Source organism: Urocitellus parryii, chromosome X (assembly GCF_045843805.1).
Source record: "Urocitellus parryii isolate mUroPar1 chromosome X, mUroPar1.hap1, whole genome shotgun sequence".
NCBI lineage: Eukaryota > Metazoa > Chordata > Mammalia > Rodentia > Sciuridae > Urocitellus > Urocitellus parryii.
The window spans coordinates 41,329,342-41,346,857 of NC_135547.1; the positions used below are offsets into that span (position 1 = coordinate 41,329,342).

Sequence of the window (17,516 nt, forward strand, 5' to 3'; positions counted from 1 at the left end):
ATGCATGCTACAGTGCTCACTAGTGGGAAACCTGGTGCTGTTTTTTTTTTTTTTCTTTTTTTTTTGCAAGGAGTAAGTGCTATGGCAGCAGAGCTCCTCCCTCCACATCTCTAGGGTCCAAAGGGCCTCTGGCACATGGAAAACTGAGGCTGAGCCCTACCTGCCTTGATCATTGGAGGTGGAAGAGGCTGGCTGGCAGGCCTAGAGAAGACCATCTTCCTGGAATCCAGCAAGAGGCGGCAGTACCCCGCAATCAGGCAGGCAAAGTTGGTGGCTTCAGGCCACTCCATCAACAGCACCAGAGGCTGCAGAAAAGATGCAAAGAAACATAAAGTTGTGAGAAAGTGGAAGGCAAGTACATTTCCAGGAGGATTGTAACAACACCAACAAGAAAAAAGATGGCTTCTATTGTTATAAGAACCATGTTTTCTGAACCAAAAATTGAGGCAAATAACCTGACAAACAGTTTCTTCTGATTTGAGAATTTCTGTGTAGTATTTTCTTACCCACATATCAAAATTCAATCAACCTTTACTCACACATTTGATGAAGCACCTTTACTGAAAAAGACCAGAATTATATAACATCACATAACTATTGTGGCTGGTTGTATTTGTGCTTTTCACAGCTCAGCAGATGTGCAGGCCAGTTGAGAGAGCTGGGGGTCTAGGCTAGGCTGAGGAATGACCTGGAACATCTTTATTTGTGTGTGTGTGTGTGTGTGTGTGTGTGTGTGTGTGTGTGGTACTGGGGATCAAATCCGGGGCCTTGTGCATGCAAGGCAAGTACTGTACCAACTGAGCTATATCCCCAGCCCAACCTGGGACATCTTTAACTGTAAGCAACTTGTGTGCAAGAATCATCTCATACTCATCTACATAGGCCCCTATAATACCCGGAGCAGTCCCTGAACATAGGGGACACTCTATGGAATCAAGTCCTAACTGTCCTTTTAGGGCCAAATACTTTCTGGCCTGCAGTCCTGCTCAGATCTTCTTGAATGCCCTCTCTTTCCCAAAATGGCCTTGAAATTTGCATTGGTGCTGCTTTTTATGTTGATACTGGGGATTGAACCCAGGGCCTTGTACACGAGGGCCCTACCACTGAACTACATCCCCAACCCTTTTTATTTCATTTCCAGATAGGGTCTCAGTAGGTTGCTGAAGCTGGCCTCACACTTGTGATCCTCTTGCCTCAGACTTCCAAGTAGCTGGGGAAAAAATAATACACACACACACACACACACACACACACAATTGAACCCAGGGGCACTTAACCACTGGACCATGGATCCCCAGCCCCTTTTTGTATTTTATTTAGAGACAGGGTCTTGCTGAGTTGCTAAGTGTCTCCCCAAATTGCTGAGGTGGGCTTTAAACTTGCAATCCTCTTGCCTCAGCCTCCGCAGTCACTGGGATTGCAGGTGTGTGCCATGGTGCCTGGCTAGCTGAAATTATAGATGTGCAGCACTGTATGCAGCTATGGTTTGGATGAAAAATGATTGCCAAAGATTCAGGTGTTGAAGGCTTGGTCCTCAGTGCAGCAGTGTTCAGAGGCAGGGCCTTGGAGAGGTGATTGGATTATGAGGGCTCTGAATTCATCAGTGGATTAATTCATTTATGGATTCATAGCTTCAAGCATTTTGGAGGAGTGGCTTTGTTTTAAAAGCGAGCTCTTTCCTTGCTTCTTCACTGTCGTGATGTGACAGCTTTTCTGTACCATGTGCTCCCTGCCATGATGTTCTGCCTCGCCTCAGGCCTGGAAACCATGGACCTCTGAAATCATGAGCCAAAATAAATCTTTCCTCTTTTAAATTGATTTTCTCAGTAATTTTGTCACAGTGATGGTAAGCTGGCTAACATAGATATCTAGCAATTATATACAAAAAAAAGTACCCTTTCAAGAAAACTTTCTAATATCTCTACTATAGTTTTAAAAGTATGACTTGATTACCTATGGATCACACTGAAGTCATTGAGGGTTCCAATCTCCCTGGTCTTCATATAATGACTACTGAAGACTGTCTAAAGAGGGAGCCATGGGGATGTGGGTGGCCACAGCATTTTGGAATTCCTAGACCAGGCATTAACAGATAGAAGAAGTAGGCTGGGTGTCATGGCACACACCTATAATCCCAGTGACTCAGAAGGCTTGAGGCAGGAGGATCACAGGTTCAAAGCCAGCCTTAGCAATTTAATAAGGCTCTAAGCAACTTAGTGAGACCCTGTCTCTAAATAAAATATAAAAAGGGCTGGGGATGTGGCTCAGTGGTTAAGGGCCCCTGGGTTCAATCCCTAGTACCAAAAAGGGGGGGCCCTTGGGGAGGTTTGTACCTTTAGTTAATGGATACCTTTCAGTCACAGCAGAATGGTCAATCTTACATATAAGGAAAAAGACACTGGGTATGGAACTGGGCAGGGTGAGTTAGATATCCCTGTTTTACACCCTGTCACCAATAGCAGGACACACAGAGGTTTGGGTGTGGATGGCTGCTACTACCATTACTCTGAGGGACCAAGACTCACTAGCTCTGCCTCAGGAGCATTCATAAACACCACGGCCATCTCTGCTGTCACCACTTCATTTGAGGCTCTCATCATCTTCCTCCCAGGCCCAAACTTCTCAAAGGATATGTAAATGGTTGACAAGTGTGCTGATACCAAGCCTCTCAGGCTATGGTGAAAAGCTGCCTCATCTGTGGGTATGTATTGCTGTATAGATTGTGACATTTGCTCATGATAAGGAGAAGGTTAGGACACATAAACCTAGGGACCTCCTTCTAATAGCCTCCTGATTGGCCCTCTGCCTCCAGTCTCTTCCCACTTCCTTCCACTTCACCTTCATAATGCTGCCCAAGGGGTATTTCTAAAGTACAACTCTAATTGTCACTTAAAATCTTCCATAGTTCATCACCTATAGGGTAAAATCTTAATGCCTTACAATGGCATACAAAGCCCTTTGGAACCTGGACCCAACCAATGTCATACACACACACATCTTCCTTACCTCTCTGTGTCTTTCTCATCCCATCGCTGTCCCTCACCCTATGCTCCAGCAATGACACATCATTTACAGTTCACCATGCTCTTTCATACCTCCAAACATTAACCTATGCTGTCCCTCTGGCTGAAATGCTCCTGTGCTGTTTTGTCCACCTGGCCAGATGCTACAAATGGGCCAGTTGCCCCCTGGAGAACATGACCAGTGGATGGCTACATCCATTCATTCCAGAACAGGCTGTCCCAGTCTCTATCACATGGACCTTATAATCTGGCAGGAAATAAGACTAATCAAATACTCACACAAATGAATATGACTGCAAGGTGTGATAAGCACTACGAAGGAAAAGTACAGAGAGCTATCAGTACATAGAATGTCCTAGAGCAGTGAGTGGGTGGGTGTGAAGATGTGTGTGTGTGTGTGTGTGTATGACATTTGATTTTGGAAGCTGGAGGAAGCTTCTTTGAGGAAATGGCACTAACAAATAGAATGAGGGAAACACTTGACCAGTGTACAGACTGAGTGGCTGGCTGACTGATGGACGGACAGGCTGACTGACTGCAGGGCAGTCTGACTCACTCTGGCATTGGCTGCCAAGATGGCTGCAGGAAGGCAGAATACTGAACAGCCTCCCATTCTGCCTGCGTAGTTACCTGGCTGGCTGGTTGTTTGGCTAATGAACAGAATTACTGACTGGAGGCTGGTGACTCACTGGTCAATTGACTTAACTGTCTGACTTTAATTCGTTTCCATTTACCCCCAATACAGCATGATGTCGGCACTATAACAGCATGAAGGTGAAATCCTGTGCACAGAGAAGGCTAAGCTCATCTCCAGCTGGCTCAGCACAGCACATCAGAAACCTCTCCTTGACATATCCCAGATGGTCAACTGGGCCCCAGCACACCAATTGTGGCTTGTAAAAGAAACACAGATGTGCTTTTTTGCCAACAGGGGTAAAAATCAAAGCAAAGGCAGGCCAGCAAAAAGGTTGGGTAGGTTTCTTAGAAACCTTCAAAAACAACATTTTACTTTAAGTAAGATTTTAATGATCAGGACATCTAATGTAATGCTTGTCCCTACAGAAAGTACTAGAGCAATACAGTTCAAACATGACAATGGCAGACACACAGGGCCACAAGAGATCCCTTGGGACATTTGTTTGACAGTTTCTTTCTTCCCCTTATGTGCTTCTGTGGTAATAGGGTATGGTAATGGCCCAGTGGTGTGTCAGTCCCAGACTGCTATCTCTTAAAGAAAGATATCTGAACACTACCTCATGTTCACTCCACGACAAGCAAATCAGCTGAGTGAAAACTGTAACTAAATATGCTCAGGCCATCTTCAAGTGGAAAATAAGATAAGGAGAATGGAGTCTGAGGCATGAGTCAGCCAGGAAAAGGTACAGCAGGATTAATTTGGCATGCTCCAGCCACATCTCCTTCCTGGGGTGCCGTGGAGTAGCCTCAGTTCACTCTAGCATCTCTGACAATAGAGAAAGGATGGAAATCCAGGGGTCTGGAGAGGCAAAAGCACAAGATGGAGGTCCTTGAGTCCCAGGGGATTAGTGTCTTTCAGTTCTTGCTTTCAGTTCCACAGTGCTGGGAAAGGCTAATTGGGTATAGTCAGCCAATTTGGGGATAAGGCAGAATATCACTTAAGGCAAGAGTTCTTGGGCCCAGTGTACATTAGAATCACCTGGGAAGCCACAAAGACCTATATATCCCTGTGTCCTACCCCCAGAAATTTTTATTTAAATGATTTGAGAGGAAGAGCTGGAACATCCAGTGTTTTTAAAAAATCTTCATATGTGATTCTTACGTGCAGTCAGGGCTGAGAATAATAATCTTTTTAAAAAAAAATTTGACCTGCCCAAATTGAACGAAGAAGATACAGAAAACTTAAGCAGACCAATATCAAGTAATGAAATTGAAACAGCAATCAGTGAATAATCTTAATTTCATCAGGCCCTTCCAGAATATTCCCAGACCAGAATGGCATATCTAGGGGGAAATGGGCCAAATTTGGTCTTTAACTTACATGCCTCTGTTAAGAAAATTTAGATCTCTGAAACAGAGTGTTCTCTACACAGTGGTGCACTGGCAAATGTTTTGTAATCAGTTCTTCCAAATCTTGATTTGTAGTATTTGCCATGTTCTCTGGTGTGCATATTCCCACTATGGCAGCTTTCAAGCTAACAATATGATGCAATCCATCCATTTTGCCTGTTGATTTATCTGAAAAGGGTTAAAAAGTGTCCTGCCCATCTCACAGAGCACAAATTTATAACCAGTGATGAATACAGAAGACATCTCTGATTATAGGTGTGTCTGATTTTACGTAACAGAGGTTTATCAATGAAATCATATTGATTCTTGCTATTTGAAGGAATCTCAGAGTCTATTAATTTCCTGTTGCTGCTATAACAAATGGCTATGAATTCAGTGGTTTAATATTATGCTTAGCAAAATAAGTCAAACTCTGAAATTCAAGAGTCATATGTTTTCTTTCATATGTGGAAGCTAGAGAGGAAAAAGGAAAAGAAAGGTGGGGATGGGGAAAATCTCATGAACATCAAAGGGCGATCAGTAGTCTATAGGAAAGGGACCAGGGGGAGGGAGCAGAGGAAAAGAGGAAATACTGGGGAATGATATTGACCAAGTTATATTGATATATCATAAATATATCTGAATATGTAACAATGAACCCCACTATTCTATGTAATTATAATGTACCAATAAAATATGAAAAAAAATTAGTGGCTTAAATAATACACATCTACTCTCTTTCAGTTCTGGAGGTCAGAAGTCTGAACTAAAATCAAGTGTAGGCCTGTCTGTGTCCCTTTTGGGAGCTGTAGGGCACAATCTGTTGCCTTGCCTTTTCTGGCTTTCTGGAGGCCTCCCACACTCTTTGGCTCAGGGCTCCTTCCTCTATCGTCAAGGCCGGCAAAGTTGGGCTGAGTCCTTATACCACATCTCTCTAGGGCTGGAGATGTAGTTCAGTGGTAGAGCATTAACTAACAGGTATCTAGGCCCTGGGTTCAATCCAAGAAACAATACATCCACAAAAATCTCTCTGAACTTCAGTCTTTGTTTTTCATATCCAAGAAATCTTGTGATCACATTGGTCCTCCTGGATAATCTAGGCCACCCTCCCTAGTTTATGGTCAGTAGATTAGCAATCTTAATTCCACCTGCAACCTTAATCCCCCTCTTGCCATATGCATACCATATCACAGGTTCTGACAATTAGGGCATGGACATTTTAAGGGGAGGCATTATTCTGACTACTACATAGGGTAAATCTCATTACAAAGTAGAGAAATTTTGACATAAAGTGGCTAATTTTTCACAGGCATGTTATCAGTTGCTTAAAGTGAAGTATACCTGAACCATCTACCACCTGACAGTTGTGTCTTTAAGCATTCATATCATCTACCTAACCATTAGCTATTTCCCACTTGCAAAGTGCAACCTTCTAGCCCCATCCATTCACTAATATCATCTCCTGTTTATCCCATAATGTAGTATCTCCTCGACACCCACTCGTGACACCCACAATAATCTTGAGGAAGTACTGTGCATGCAGTACTGTTCTTCAGTGCATTTGGGCTGCATGTAGTAGGCAATGGGGTTACATATATCAAAACATGTGCATTGTATGTGGCACAGAGGTGTATGTGGGAGGACACAAAGGTACATTTGCAGGTGGGGTACTGGGGACTGAACCCAGGGTGTTTTACCACTAAGCCACATCCCCAGCCCTCTTATTTTTTTTATTTTTGAAACAGGGTCTCACTACATTGCCAAGGCAGGCCTTGAACTTGCCATCCTCCTGCCTCAGCCGGACATTACAAGTGTGCACTACTGTACCTGGTTACACGTGCATCTTAATGAGTCTATGTGCTTCACACCTACTCTTTATCTTTAACCGCTGCTATTCTTCCAGCTCAGGCCCTTATTACTTTGCCCATGGACTGGTACCACAATCCCCTCCTCACCTCCCTGGCTTCACACTAGCCTTGTTCCCACCCATCTTGCACTCTAGTTCAAATCAGCTTGCATACCATCACCCTTCTGTTCAACAACCTACTATTCCTACTATCCTACCTAATTCAATGTAAATTCCTTGGACTGACCCTTGAGGCCAACTTATTCTGCCTACCCCCAATCTGTTTGATCTCCGTTCTTGTTATTTTCCTCTCCAGCCAAGCAACTATGCTTATCGACCTGCACATATGGCTTGCTTATTTCCATGTTTGCTCCTTGCCTTTGAACACATCTCACTTCTCTCTGCTAATTCATGCCTATCACTTCAAGATCCAGCTTAAAACATCCTCTTGTGGGAATCCAGTTCTGGTTAACTCCTTTCTGTTTTTGTGTTCTATGTTCCATTGCACACTAATCTATAATATTTATTTCCTATTATTGATGTTTTTCTTTTGAAAAAAACAATATGTATCATTTGTTGGGCACCTACTATGTGACAGGCAGTATACTAAGCCATTTTATGTGTATTTTATCATTTAATGGTCTTTTTCTTCCTTTGGTGAGTACTGGGGATTGAACACAGGGCCTTAAACATGCTAGACATGTGATCTACCATAGAGCTACATCCCCAGCCCTCTCACTTTATATATATATTATATGTACTAGGGATTGAACCTAGGTGTACTTACTCACTGAGTCACATCCCTAGCCATTTTTGTATTTTATTTACAGTCAGGGTCTCACTAAGTTGATCAGGGCCTCCTAAAGTTGCTGAGGCTAGCTTTGAACTCACAATCCTCCTGCCTCAGCTTCCTGAGCCGCTGGGATTACAAACATGTGCCAGCATGTGCATCCCTTCTCATTTAATCTTTTTAAAATTGTTATTGTATTTTTTATACCTTCATTTTATTTATTTTTATGTGGTGCTAAGGATTGAACCCAGTGCCTCTCATATGCTAGGCAAGCACTCTGCCACTAAGCCATAACCGCAGCCCCCTCTCAATCTTGATAATAACTTTTTGAGATAGGTGCTCCATTTTGCAGTTGAGGGAATTAGAATTTAGAAGTTAAGACACTTTCTCAAGATCACAGAGCTAGGAAATGGTAGGCCTGGAATTTGAACCACACTGGTCTGATTCAGAAATCTACAGATCTTTCTCTGTGCTCCTCCCTAATATCTCCCCATTCCTAACCTCAGGGGAAACAGGATTACCTTTCTTCCCCATCCTAAGCAGAGTTATCTGTCCCTGAGTACACACCCACTGTAGGAATGAAGTAATCCACTCTTTGGGGATGGTACTAGAAATCTCAGAAATTACTATCTCCCAAATTAACAAATGAATTACAACTCCAACAGAGAACAGGTGAAATGTAGCCTTTAAATCATCTTTTTAAAAGCCCCAAGTTCCCTCTGAACAGCAGAATCACAGCCTTTGGGATAGGAGTCCCCTGTGTTTTTCCTTTGCTAGCAAAGCAATAAAACTTCTTTTTCCTTTTTCTCAAAACCACGTCCTCATTATTGGATTGACATCTGGGGACAAGAACCAAACTTTTGGCAACAGTTGGCTGCCTCACTTGTAGAATTGGTCTGTTTCCTTGCAGACCTCTGGTGACACAGGTTTTAAACCTGTGTGCTCTCAAACTGGTTGTACTACAAAATCACCTGGGAAACCGAAAACAAAACAAAACAAACAAACAACCTAGGGGCTGCACCTCCAACCAATGAAATCATCCCTTCTAGGAGTAGACCCAGACATTTGTATTTTGTGAAAGCTCTCAAGAAAATTCTGTTGTGCAACCAAATGTGGAAAACTACCCATAGAACATAGAAGGAGACTCAGAAAGCTGATTCTCAGTTTTAAACCCCTTTGCTTTCTCAGGAAGCCACACCTCCCCTGCAGGTCCCGTCTTTCCTCCCCCTTCCCTACCAGTTCACTTGGCTTTTTACCTAACAACATCTGAGGAGGGCAGCGATCATTGGTTGAGGAAGTGGCTACAAGCCAATTAAACCTAAGCACCAGGCGGGTTCCTAAACCAATGGGAAGCCTGTGAATCAATTAACATACTAAAGCTTTCTGGGTTTCACAAATACAAAATAAAGTAAATAATTTGCTCTTTTGGAAACAGCAAACACTCCACCTCTTAATCTGCTAACAACATGGCCTCCTGGGAAATCCTTTAAGAAAAGAAAGCTGCACCTTCTCTAAACTGGCTTCTGACAGCTGGCAGGCAGGCCTGCCCCCAGCCCACGCTGGTCACTGTATTCAAACAGAGAGCTGTGGAGGAGGCAGCTGACCAAAGCTGCCAGGCTTTGCCCAGGTGAGACAGCTGCTTTCCTGCCTGAAGGCACTGTTCTGTGGGAAAGGTTCTGAGGTTCTGGAAGAGCTGGGCTCCGAGATGTGAAATGAGGATGAAGCTCTATCTGTTCCCCCCTCCCCCAGGCCCTCTTGGTTCTGTCCACATGCTCATATGCCCCCCTCCCCCCCCTGATTCAAAGTGAGTGCTCCCTGGCACATGCCTGTAATCCCAGCAAATTGGGGAGGGTGAGGCAGGAAGATTGCAAGCTCGAGGCCAGCCTCGTCAAATGAGCAAGACCTCGTCTTAAAAATTAAAAAGGGTTGGGATATGGCTCAGTGGTAGAGAGCCCTTGGGTTCAGTCCTCAGTACTACAAAGTGGGTGTTCCCCAACCAGTGTATGTGGTGGAGTGGGTAGAAATGAGCCAAAACATCCACTCCTTCAGCCTTTGAGGCAGCCAGGTGGGGCCTGGGATGGCTAGTCTATGGGGCTGCTCCATTGACCCCAAAGGTCCATGTGAATATAATTTTCTATGTGTGCTATGACATGAGAATGAATGGGAAATAATGGCCTGGGTTAGCTCCAAGTTCTCCAGGTCCCTTGCCCTGTGTAGAATGGAATCCTGCTGAGTTGACATTCCCTATCCTTCCCTCGTGCTGGCTTACCTTATAAGGTTAAAGCCCATGCCCCAGAGGGATGAGAAAGGAAAGAAAGAGGAGCCCAAAGGGGCCCAGGGCCTGAACCATTTTAGAATCAGTGAACTTAATTTTGAGATAGTAATTAAGAGAGAGAAAAATATCCTGAGTCTCCAAAGGTAGTGCCCTTGAACAATAAGAATGATGGAATGAACCTTTGAAATGCAAAACAAGCAACTCAAGAGCAAACCAACCCAAATCTTTAGCCCTCATTTTTGGCCCACACCCTGAGCCCACATCTTTGCTTGCAAGATGTAACCCGTAGCAGGCAGTATGAAAGTGCAGGGAAAACTGGTGCAAAATTGAGATATGTCTTTTATTTTATTTTTTACTTTATCTTTTATGATGCTGAGGATGGACCCCAGGGCCTCATGCCTGCCTCATGCTCTTCCCCTAAACTACACCCCTGGCCCACTGGTAATTCTCCTCTGACTACTCCTCTAGTCCACCCCTAGCTACTGTTCTTCTGTAAAATATTGACAACCCAGAACAAAGGGTTGCTGTCTCTCTGTTTGGAGATGGGCCCCATTCTCCCTTGAACATGTATTATTATTTTTTTTTGGTAGTGGGATTGAACTCAGGGGCACTCAACCACTGAGCCACATCCCCAGCTCTATTTTGTATTTTGTGTATTTTATTTAGAGACAGCGTTTCACTGAGTTGCTTAGTGCCTCTCTTTTGCTGAGGCTGGCTTTGAACTCAGATCCTCCTGCCTCAGCCTCCCGAGGCTCTGGGATTACAGGTGCGCGCCACTATGCCCGGCTGAACATGTATTCTTTGACTTACCCCAAAAGATGTCTTTCCCCTAAGATATCCCACATTTCCTCTTGAATGTGTCTTTGCTTTCCTAAATAAATCTGTCTGTGCCTCTGACTGGCACATGTTGAAATTCACATATGCCAAGGACCCCACTTGTCCTGAGTTGAGGTCCCCCTCTCCAGAAACTCCTCTAGTGACAACTTCAGAGGCTCAAACTCTCTTCAGAAGTTTAGTTCTTCCTCTGGTCCCAAAGCCTGTTCCTGGAGAGAAGTAATCTGTCAAAGTAGGGCTTACCTTGGCATCCATGATGCTGGTCTCCACACGGGCCACACCCTGGTTCTCCCGGAACAGCTGGATCTTACTGATCTTGCTGAACTCGGACAGCACAGTGGTGAGGTTGGTTTTGAGGTCAATAACATGGCTGATGCCGTGACGGGGTCCCACTAGGAGAGTGGTGGCTGACTGCTTCTCGTCCTGGTGCCCAAGTGTGGCAGGCAGCATTAACATAAAGAATGGGATAGGATGTGAGGAAGAAGAAGTAAAAGGAGAAAACACAAAATATGCATTGGGCTGGTTCTGCTGGTAGGGCTGGAAATATCTGGGGTTCAGTTCCAGGGCCAGAGGACAACCTTGAGGGGAAATGGTCTGGAACCTCTCTATTCCAACATAGGAACCCAAACCATTGTCTAAATCAATACCTTAGCCTCAACAGCAGGCTAAGTGGACAGCAGCAGAGCTGGTTCTAGCAAAATGGTGAGAATAAGTGAAGTTTGTTTTGGGGCCCTTGGAGAACCTTCCCTAACTAAGCCCTGCTAAACCTTCCAAGGTTACTATGGGTCATTCAGTGTCCCCATCCAGTGCTCTGCCTAAGCAGGCAGCATTGTGTCTGGACTTTACCTTCCCCCCTCCAACAGCTACTCAAACCTGAACTTCTCATCCAAAGCCAAAAGCTGAACTGACCAAGTAACTGCCTAAGGTGTTAAGGGTCGATTGAGTGCTTAATGGAGGCCTCCTTCCCTGAGGATATGTACCTTTTAATAGGCATTCTAGCAATCTTTATTCAAAAGAATGGCCAATGGGAATTTCAGCAGTGGCGGAGGGCAGAGAGATTTGATGGTGTGTGTAGGGGGTGGGGCAGGTCAGTGGGCTTTCAGTGTTCTGCAAATTCCAGTATGTAAAATGGCTACCTCTCCACCTGATGGACTTGATTCTCTTTAATGGTTCTGACAAGCTCCTTGGAGCCATCAAGCCTGAGCCCTTGGCTGGCCCATTCCCAGGAACCTCTTGTGTCTGGTTATAGGCACTTTGATAAGCTGCTTTCCTCCTGTGTGCTCCCTCCAGAGCTTGGTGAGCACCTGGATCCAATCAGCAGGATGATTTGCATTTCCTTTTACAGGGGTCAACTAGCCTGGGGCACATCTTGTGGGTGGAGCAAGCTGTGCCAGCCCTGCTGTGGCAGTGGAGGTGCTGGGACAGGGGGAGGGGGGGCAGTAATAAGGACTCAGGAAACCTGGGTAGAGGCCATTGGGAGTATCTATAAGGGCAATGGTTATGGCAACCTATGGCCTAAGGGCCAAATGATTCCCACCACCTGTTTTGGTATGGCCAAAGAGTTAAGAATGCTTTTTACATTTTAAATGGTTGTAAATAAATCAAAAGAACCATATTTTGTGATGCTGGAAAATTATATGAAATTCAACTTTCTGGGTCCCTAAATAATTATTGGCATGCAGCAAAACCCATTTGTTAATACATTGTCTATGGGTGCTTTTTTTTTTCTTTTGGGAACCGAGAATTGAACTCAGGAGCACTCGACCACTGAGCTTCATCCCCACCCCTATTTTGTATTTTATTTAGAGACAGGGTCTCACTGAGTTGCTTAGCTCCTCACCATTGATGAAGCTGGCTTTGAAATCAGGATCTTCCTGCCTCAGCTCCCTATCCCCCACCAGCTGCTGGGATTACAGGCATGAGCCACCATGCCAGGCTTCTGTGAGTGCTTTTATGCTAAGACAGCAGGGCTAAGTTGCCACCACAAAGACCCATTTGGTCTACCTGCAAAAGCCTAAAATATTTACTATCTGGTCTTTCACAGAAAAAGTAAAGTGCCAACCCCTGAAATAGAGGAAGGGGAACACAAATGGGGCGATGAAGGGATGCTGAAAACAAATACAGTCAGCCCTCAGTATGCATGGGGAATTTGTTTCAGGACTCCCTTGCAGATACCAAAATGCATGGATGCTCCAGTCCAGTAGAGAAAATGGCATAGTATTTGCCTATCACCTATCCTCCTGCATACTTTGAATCTTCTCTAGATTACTTATAATACCTAATCCAATATAAACATAAACAATGGTTATGCTATGTTGTTTAGGGAATAGTGTCAAGAAACATTCTGTACACATTCAGTACAGACACAATTTTTTTTGAATAGCTGTGATCCATAGTTGGTAGAATCAATAGATACACGACCTACGGATATGGAGGGCGGACTGTATTTTCCTCTCTTGTTCCCACCATGGACAAACGTCAACAAAAGGATGACACCCCTTCCCCCTCCCCCCTTTACCCCACTGACCAGACCCACAGTGTTGAACAAAACGCCGGTGAAGGTGGGAAGTTCATTCAGAATTCGAAGGTACTGGAGCTTTGCCTGAATTGCAGAGCCCTGTGGAAACAGCCCACCTCAAAATATGAGAAGCACAAGGAGCACAGAAAAAACAAACCATCTTCTCAAACAGGAGTCTTGACATACTAGGACAGGCTGAAGGCATTAAGCTACTACATTGGAAATGTGAGGAGGCCTGAGTAAAATAACAGGAAGGTTCCAGTTCAGAGAGCTTTCACATCTAGCATCCCATCTCACTTTCTAAACCCTCCTCTGACCCCCTGATCCTCATTTCTAAAGCATCCAGCTGACTACATTTTTCTTCTTGGATTCATTCCAACACTTTCCCAACTCTTTGTTTTTGTACCAGGAATTGAAACCCAGGGGCACTAAACCACTGAGCCACATCCTTTTTTATATTTCTATTTAGAGACAAGTCCTCACTGAGTTGCTTAGGGTCTTGCTAAGTTGCTGAGGCTGGCTTTGAACTCATGATCTTGCCTCAGCCTCCCAAGCCGCTGGATTACAGGTGTGCACCACTGTGCCCAACTCTTCCCCAACTTTTGACACCCTGCCCAATCTATGTATCTCTCCTAAGATTCTTCAAATCCTCAGAACCACCTAGATACTGGCTATCTCCAGATGGGGGTGTCTCAGTTAATGCTTTAATACTGAGCACCCCTGCTTCCCAAGGGTGATATCCATCCATTCCAGGTCTCCATCAGCATCTCTGGGGCAACTGAATCAGAAACCTGAGAGTGACACTGGACTCCTCCTCCATCCTTTGATCTGAGGGCCACTAGTCACCAAATTATCTTGATTCTTTCCCCTAACTCCCTCTCCAATCTACCCATCCCTCTTCTTTTGCTCCACAGTCACTGCATGGCATTCCTACCTGTGTCAGGGTGGCAGCCAGGTTACCTTTAGTACTAATATTTTTCCCCTCAAACACTTCCACACACTGTTAGAGGGGACATCCTAAAACATAGTAATTTAATCATATTGGCTTCCTGATTAAACCCTTAGATGGCTCCCTGCTGCCTACAGGATGAAATATAACCCCTTTTCATAGCACACAAGGCCCTTTAGGAACTGGCTCCTGCCCACCTCTCCCCTACCCAGCCTCCTCTCTTGTTCCCCACCCCCTTACCACATCCCTTGCATTCTGCGTACTTGCTTGGGTCCAGCTATTTGCATTTCTTTCCTCCACCAAGGTCTCTCCTATCCCTGGGCATTTGTATAGATGGATCTCCTACCTGGGAGAGTCTTCTTCCTACTGACCACCCCCACCATCACATCTAGAAAAACTCCTGTCTGCCTGTCCTCCAAGACCCAGCTCTGGCTTCAAATGTACCAATTCCTGGCCTTATTCTCCATTCTCAATCTAGGCTTGGGATCCCTCCTCCATACTAGAGCACAGTGCCTACAGCACTGTTGAGTCTGCTGATTGTGTTTCCCCACTAGATTGTGCTTGCTTCCAGGGCCAAAGTCAGGCCTTATTCATCTTTATATCTCCAGGAGGAGCATTGGAGTGCCTCCAAAAAAAAAAAAAAAGGAGCCAGTGAGCACTGGTGCTCTCAGCTGAGGAAAAAACAATCCGATTAAATATGCACAGCAAGGTGGGAATGGCTTAACTCTCCAGGGAAATTTGAATCTTAAAAGAGAAGCTAGTTGATAATACAAGAAATCTGGAATGGGTGGAATACATGGGGGTGACTGTGTCCTGTGTCTACATCTGCATGCTGATGCTAGTACCTCTCACCATCTTCCTGCCTCTTGGGCAGGAAGCTAAAGCAGAAAGAGCCTTTGAAGCCTAAGAAGGGCTTGCATGGCTAGGAGAGGTAGGGAGAGGGAGTTTCTCAGAGGCAAAGGGTTGTGTCCTAGTATAGCAGTGGCCTAAGCCCTCCTCCTATGCTTGCCCAGTGACCCATTCTCCAGGTCAGGCTTTGTCATACCCCCCTCCCCCCGGGGGGGGGGGCTTTTACCTCCAGAATTCCATATACCAGAACAGATGAATTAGAAAGCTAGTCTGGAACAGAGTGATCATTCCCATGGAAAATATGTGTCTCCCCAGGGTCTAGTGCTGTCCACATGACAGGTGCTCAATCCACACTAATTGGTAAAAGAACCTGAGGATGATCTCTGGCATTGGTCTCTTTGCTTTCAGGACCCAGAGGTCTGTCAGTGCCACTGAACTGTTTTTGGGACAGGCTCAGGCTTGGGGAAACTCCTTTCCATAACTGTCCCCATTCCCAGACATGATGGATGTGCACCTGAGTTAAAAAATGTGGCGAAGATCACCAGAGAAAATGCACCCCCCCACCCCAAGACCTCTAGTGCCTGAACATGGTACCCCATGGCCTCCTCTGGGTACCTTGGTGCCACTAGAAGGATGCATTTGGTGAGCCTTCAGTTGCTGTGAGAGAGATTTCCGAAGGTTCTTCTCTTTGATGCCTTGTAGGAGGGAGGGGGGGAGAAAGGGTTCCAGGCCCCACTCCTTCCTAAAAGCAGAAGAAAAGTAAAAGATTAGTGAGAGACAAAATGTGACAGAGAATAGAAGATGGTAAGTCAGAAACTGAATCTGAAAAGTACAGATGGAGGAATAGAGACTAGGAGAAAGAAAAAGAGGGACTGGAACAAGAGAACATTGGCCACACTTCTCTAATAGAAGCAGTAGCATCATGGGCTAGAGCAAGGTGTGAGGAACTCCAATTCTCACTCCCATTCCACTTCTTGCATTCCTGATAAAGGGCAATATAGCTCAACCATTTTACCTTCTTCCTACACAGCTATTTGCCCCCAACCCGAAGGGTCCCAGCCCAACTCACTCCACATTCTTGAGTGAGATCTTCTGACTAGGCCGAGTGGCTGAGACAGTGATATAGATGTGGAGGGCAGCAAGGCCCAGAAGCATCTCCGGTTTGGGGTCCATTCCAAAGCGTTCTCGGATAACATCATTCCGGCTCTGTGAGAGAAGGCAGTCCAAACCTGTTAGTTAAAGGCGATGTTCCCTCCCCACCCCCTATCTACTCCTTTATATCTCAGAAAAGAACCACCATGTTGGTAAGACATGGTAGATTAAAGGAAAGAGGAAGATGCTGCCCTTGGGGAAGAGACAACAGAGAAGTCTCAGGTCACAGAGACACTATTAGCTTTATTCAGCAGATAGTGGACAGTTTTCTCAGTGACAGGTGTGCACAATGGTAGGGTGCCAATGGGCATAAAGTAGTTACAGCATACCACTCCCTTTCTTTCCTCCTGTTAAAAAAGACCCTCCCACATTTGGGGTAGCAATACTCACCCCCACAATCATATAAAACTCTTCCACAAGAGCAGATGGGAACAAAGAAACAGAGACATGGGGAAGGACTCTGTATAGTGTTCTGGCCTAGAAACCCAGGGTGAGAGATGGATTGCAGGGATGAGGTAGACATTATGTTCCTTGGGGTGTGAAGGACAAAACATTGATGGGCCAATCATTCCTAGGCTGTTTTCATGTTGGTCTCCTGGAATTGCTGGCCAAGCATTATGGTAACCCTCGAACTCTAAGGACCAGGACCCCCAGCTATCAATGAATCTAGCTCGGTTAGAACAGTTGTCCATTTGGTTGAGGTGGACCCAGTTAAGGGACTAGGGAGTCACAGTGGTATAATTATAGCATGGGAGAAGGTAGAAAAGGAATACTTTTGAAATGATCGTCTATGTAGAAAATCCAATGGAATCTATAAAAAACTACTAGAACAAATAAGTGAGTTTAGTAATGTTGTAAGACATAAGGTTAATATATGACAGCTAATTGTATTTCTGATAGCAACAAACAATTGGAAATTGAAATTAAAAATCCAAATAATTGATAATAGCATCAAAAATATAAAACAATTAGGAATAAATCTAACAAAACATGTGAAAGACTTGTACACAAAAAACTATGAAACACTGCTGATGAAAATTAAAGACCTAAATCAATGTAGAAATACTGTGTTCATGGGTTAGAAGATTTAATGTTTTTAAGATGTCAATTCTACTCAAATTGATCTATAGATTTAACACAATCTCAATCCAAGCCACATCAAGTTTTTATCAGAAATTGATGTGTTGGTTCTAAAATTCACATGAGAACAAAAAGGATCTAGAATAGCCAAAATGACTTTGAAAAAGAACAAAGT

The 17,516-nt window shown here is 44.6% G+C and overlaps 1 protein-coding gene across 1 annotated transcript in view; it reads right to left on the reverse strand.

Moving 5' to 3' along the window:
- Frmpd3 (FERM and PDZ domain containing 3) overlaps nt 1–17,516 on the reverse strand; it is a 68,407-nt gene that overhangs the window by 15,986 nt on the left and 34,905 nt on the right. The window contains exons 8-12 of the mRNA XM_026402639.2: nt 16,179–16,315; nt 15,725–15,851; nt 13,321–13,410; nt 11,037–11,216; nt 161–305 (exon numbers count right to left, since the gene is read on the reverse strand). Coding sequence (XP_026258424.1) covers nt 161–305; nt 11,037–11,216; nt 13,321–13,410; nt 15,725–15,851; nt 16,179–16,315 — 679 coding nt within the window. The remainder of the gene's footprint in view (nt 1–160; nt 306–11,036; nt 11,217–13,320; nt 13,411–15,724; nt 15,852–16,178; nt 16,316–17,516) is intronic.